The 3,625-nt window shown below is 65.8% G+C and overlaps 1 protein-coding gene across 1 annotated transcript; it reads right to left on the reverse strand.

Moving 5' to 3' along the window:
• Positions 1–1,143: 1,143 nt before the first annotated feature.
• MNEG_14776 (hypothetical protein) lies at positions 1,144–2,018 on the reverse strand (the record flags this gene model as incomplete). Its single annotated transcript, XM_014036753.1, has 1 exon — positions 1,144–2,018. A coding segment is annotated over one exon (875 nt), but the record flags the coding sequence as incomplete, so codon positions are not given.
• Between the last annotated feature and the right edge of the window lie 1,607 nt (positions 2,019–3,625).

A 3,625-nucleotide genomic window follows, 5' to 3' on the forward strand; every position in this document is an offset into this window, starting at 1 on the left:
CTCTCCTGGATAGTTCCGAATCCCCCATTCCATGATACTGGCTGCGTCAAGGTCCCGCGCAGATGCCCATCTGGCTGTGACGAGGTCCCCGCCTTGCTTTAGCAAGCTAGAAGCAGCCCAGTTCAGCCCCTGCTTCACCCAGGCCTGTCGCATGTGTGAGCAGAGCGTGCACAGCAAGTTGCAAGGTCCTGCATTTGCGCAGCTGATAAGGGAGCCGCAGCTGAGGTGTGCTCATCAGCGCGCCCACCTGCACTGTCCCGGCGAATAATCGGGTTTGCAGAGGCCCGGGCACCCTGAATGCAAGGGATGACACGCTGTGACGGCGCCAACAACTCAAGCGCGCACGTCACTGATCTGTGTGCAAGGGGCCCTTGGCATATCCGAAACGCCCAACGCAAAACCGTCGCCTTCAACCGGCGCCAGACAGGCTCGATGTGAAATCTCTATCGCCGCACCCTCCTGTTGCCTTCCACGAGAAGTGTCAGGAATGCCCACGCCCACATGACAACACCAAGGAAGCCAACGCCGCCGCCATCGCGGCCAGTGCATACTACCGCAGCAGCGCGCAACTTGGAGCACTTACAGTGCCCAGTTCATGCGCTCATGCGTGTGCATATCGCAGCACAGTCGGGCACCAACCCATGTTGACCCTAATAAACCACACTCGGTGTGGCGGCACAGGTAACAGGCTGTCACATGTTTCTGAAGGTATCCGCTGCCTCAATAAAATTGATAATGTTTACAGTTTAAGGGTGGCAAGCCATGTCCCAACCGACTGTGTCTACGATCGGTTGGGTGGCTGGATGGCCCATTGCGAGACCCCGCTGCGCGAGGCGGGGTCCCAGCGGCGCTTGCAGTTGCAAACAAGTTGACAGTGCGCCCATGACAGCTCAGGTTGCGCTCTGTGCCTATGGCGCTGCAGGTTGAACGCAGTCGTGTCGGGGGTGGAGGCTGTTGGCGCAAGGGGGGACTGCACAACAGGCTTCCATGTTCAACAGCAAGGCAAAGGCACTGCACGTCTCAAACAGCTTTCGCGCAAAACTGGAAGCCTGGTGCCGCAACTCAGCACCATGCAGATTGCCTCAGGGCGCTAGTGCAGCACGGCAGACCCATAAGAGAGCACAGGCGCGCCTTCGTGCACCGTCACGCCGCCAGCCGCTCCAGCATTTCGCTCTCCTCCTCAGTCAATGGCGGCGCAAAGCCCACGCCCTCCAGGCACTCAACAGCAAACTCCCTCAGCCGCTCCGCTGCGCCGCCGCCCGCGGTGCCGCCCGCCGCTGCTGCCGCACCCCCTAGCACGCCACCGCCCAGGCCGGCCCTTTTGGCCGCAACCCCCATCTTCCCTGCCGCCATGAGTCGCAGCACCGGTCTTGCAAATTGTTGGGAGTAGGGCGGCCCCGCACGCTCCAGCACGCGCATCACGAAATTGCGCACGAGTGAGGGGTCGGCGCGGCCTTCGCCCACGGCCCAGTCCTCTGCCGCGGCCAGCACCTCTGCAGGGAAGCCGCCCGCCAGCAGCTCTGCCAGCACCCCCAGGACGCGCTCCGCCAGCTCCTGCCGCCGCACACCCATAGCAGCCAGCGCGCCCCCTAGCGCCGCCGCGACGCCGGACGCGCGCGCAGGCACAGCTGCCGCGACGGCCTGCAGCAGTGCGACCAGCTGCGGGACGCTGGCCGCACAGCGATCATCCTCGTAGGTCGCTGGAACGCCAAGCAGCCCGCACGCAAAGTGCAGCAGCCCCAGCCCGGCCAACGGCAGGGCCCCAGCCGCTGCCGCCGCCGCCTGCAGATCCGCTTCCCCCAGCCGCTCCCCGGCCGCCGCACGGCTGGCAAACGCGCGCATCGCCTCGAGCCGCTCCTGCGCCAACACAGCCACCGCGCCGCTTTCGCCGCTGCCGGTTGCCGCGGCGTCACTGTCTGGGCTGGGTAAGGCGGCGCCTGCAGATGACGCGAGGGCGAGGAGGTGCGCGGCCGTGCGCTGCACTGGGCCCGCCGGCACCTGCTGCCAACTGAAGAGGCCTGGGGGCGCATCAGGGGTGGGGTGGGTGTCTGGGCATGTAGTTGGCTGGAGGATCGCAAGGGTTGGTGGTGCGGTCTGCTGGTGAGTGCGGGGCGACCCCGGCACGAGCGGGCACTTGGAATGGCTTGCAGTCCCTCCGTCAGTGTTGGGGGTACTGGCTGTTGGGTGTGCACTCTGCAGGGGGGGCAGCCGGCAAACAGGCCTGCCCCCCTTCACGTAGCATGGGCACAAAAGGTTGCTGACGCCGCTGCATTGCGGCAGCTCAAGGCCGCCACGTTAAAATACACTAAGGTCAGCCCCTGCCCGCGTCCCATGTCCGCCCGTCTGATTCAGTGCGCGCACCCTCCAGCAGCAGCCTGATGAACCTGGGGTGCCTGAGGGGCGCCAGGGGGGCGTCCGGGCCCGGACCCCTGGAGTAGAGCTCCTGCAGCTGAGTCAGCAGCTGAGACACCTGGAGGTGAGTGTGGTGTAGGTGTATTGAGGGGGGCGTGTGAGGACGATGACAAAGATGATCAAAGCTCAGGTCCTTTGGTAGCAATGCTGAAAAACTGCACACCTCATGCAGAAGGGAGCGTTCAGAGACACACACACAATACGCTGGATATGCAAAGCAACGATGGGGGCTCGGCGCGGCCCCCAGGTCTGCCCCAAACCCCAGCAAGGCCCCTGCGCACTCGCCTGTGTCAGCCCGCCGCCCCCGACGGCGCTGCCCCCTGCGCCCAGCACCAGTGCGCGCGCCACCAGCCGCGCCGCCTCCCGTTCTCCCGGCCCGGCAGAGCGTGGCACAAACAGCGGCCGCATTGCCCAGACCTGGAATGCAAGGGTGGGGGATGCCGTGATGAGTGGCAACCCAGTGGTTATGGTGTTGGAGGAGCTCGGCTGCAGCGCTCACAAGTGTGTATGTCGCCACAGGGGGCCACGTTGCCAGGCGCCCTTGGGAGAAAACACAAGGCGTCCGTTTGACTGCTCAGGCTGCAGGGTGACGGCAACGCGTGCGCCCTCGCTGCCCGCCCGCGCCCTTTCGCCCACCTTGGCCCCGCCGTGCCGCGCCGCCGCCGCCTCTTCCAACTCCTGGGACAGACGCATGAACACGCCACCGCCCCCACAGCCCCCATCGCCTCCCTGGCCCTCCGCCTGCTGCGTGGCCGCCAGCTGCGCCAGCAGCAGCTGCGCGTGCGTGTAGGTGTGCTGGCTGGAAGCGCAGGCCTCCGCCAGCTCAGCGGCCAAGCCAGCCAGCTGCGCGGTGGTGGTGGCGGTGGCGGCCGCCTCCAGGCGGCGCGACAGCAGGCGATGGTAGACCTTGAGTTGCGATTTGCGAAGAGCAAGCGGTGCAATGAGAGGGGGAGGGAAGACAGAGAGGCAGTGGGGGTCACGGCGGTGGTCCAAGGCTACTGAGTGGGCGGCATCGCAGTGGTCAGCGCAGACAGCCGTGAAAGCACGCCCCCGCCCAGGATGCGCTTCGTTGCACACTACTCTGAGCCAGCCACGACCCCAGCACACACAGACACAGACAAACACAGACGAGCACCCACCTCGAAGTATGACGAGAGAGATGATCCCACTGCCGCCACCTCGTCGTCGTGGCCCTGGGCCGGGGGTGTGGGGG

This window comes from Monoraphidium neglectum (genome assembly GCF_000611645.1).
Source record: "Monoraphidium neglectum strain SAG 48.87 unplaced genomic scaffold scaffold04754, whole genome shotgun sequence".
Taxonomy (NCBI): Eukaryota; Viridiplantae; Chlorophyta; class Chlorophyceae; order Sphaeropleales; family Selenastraceae; genus Monoraphidium; species Monoraphidium neglectum.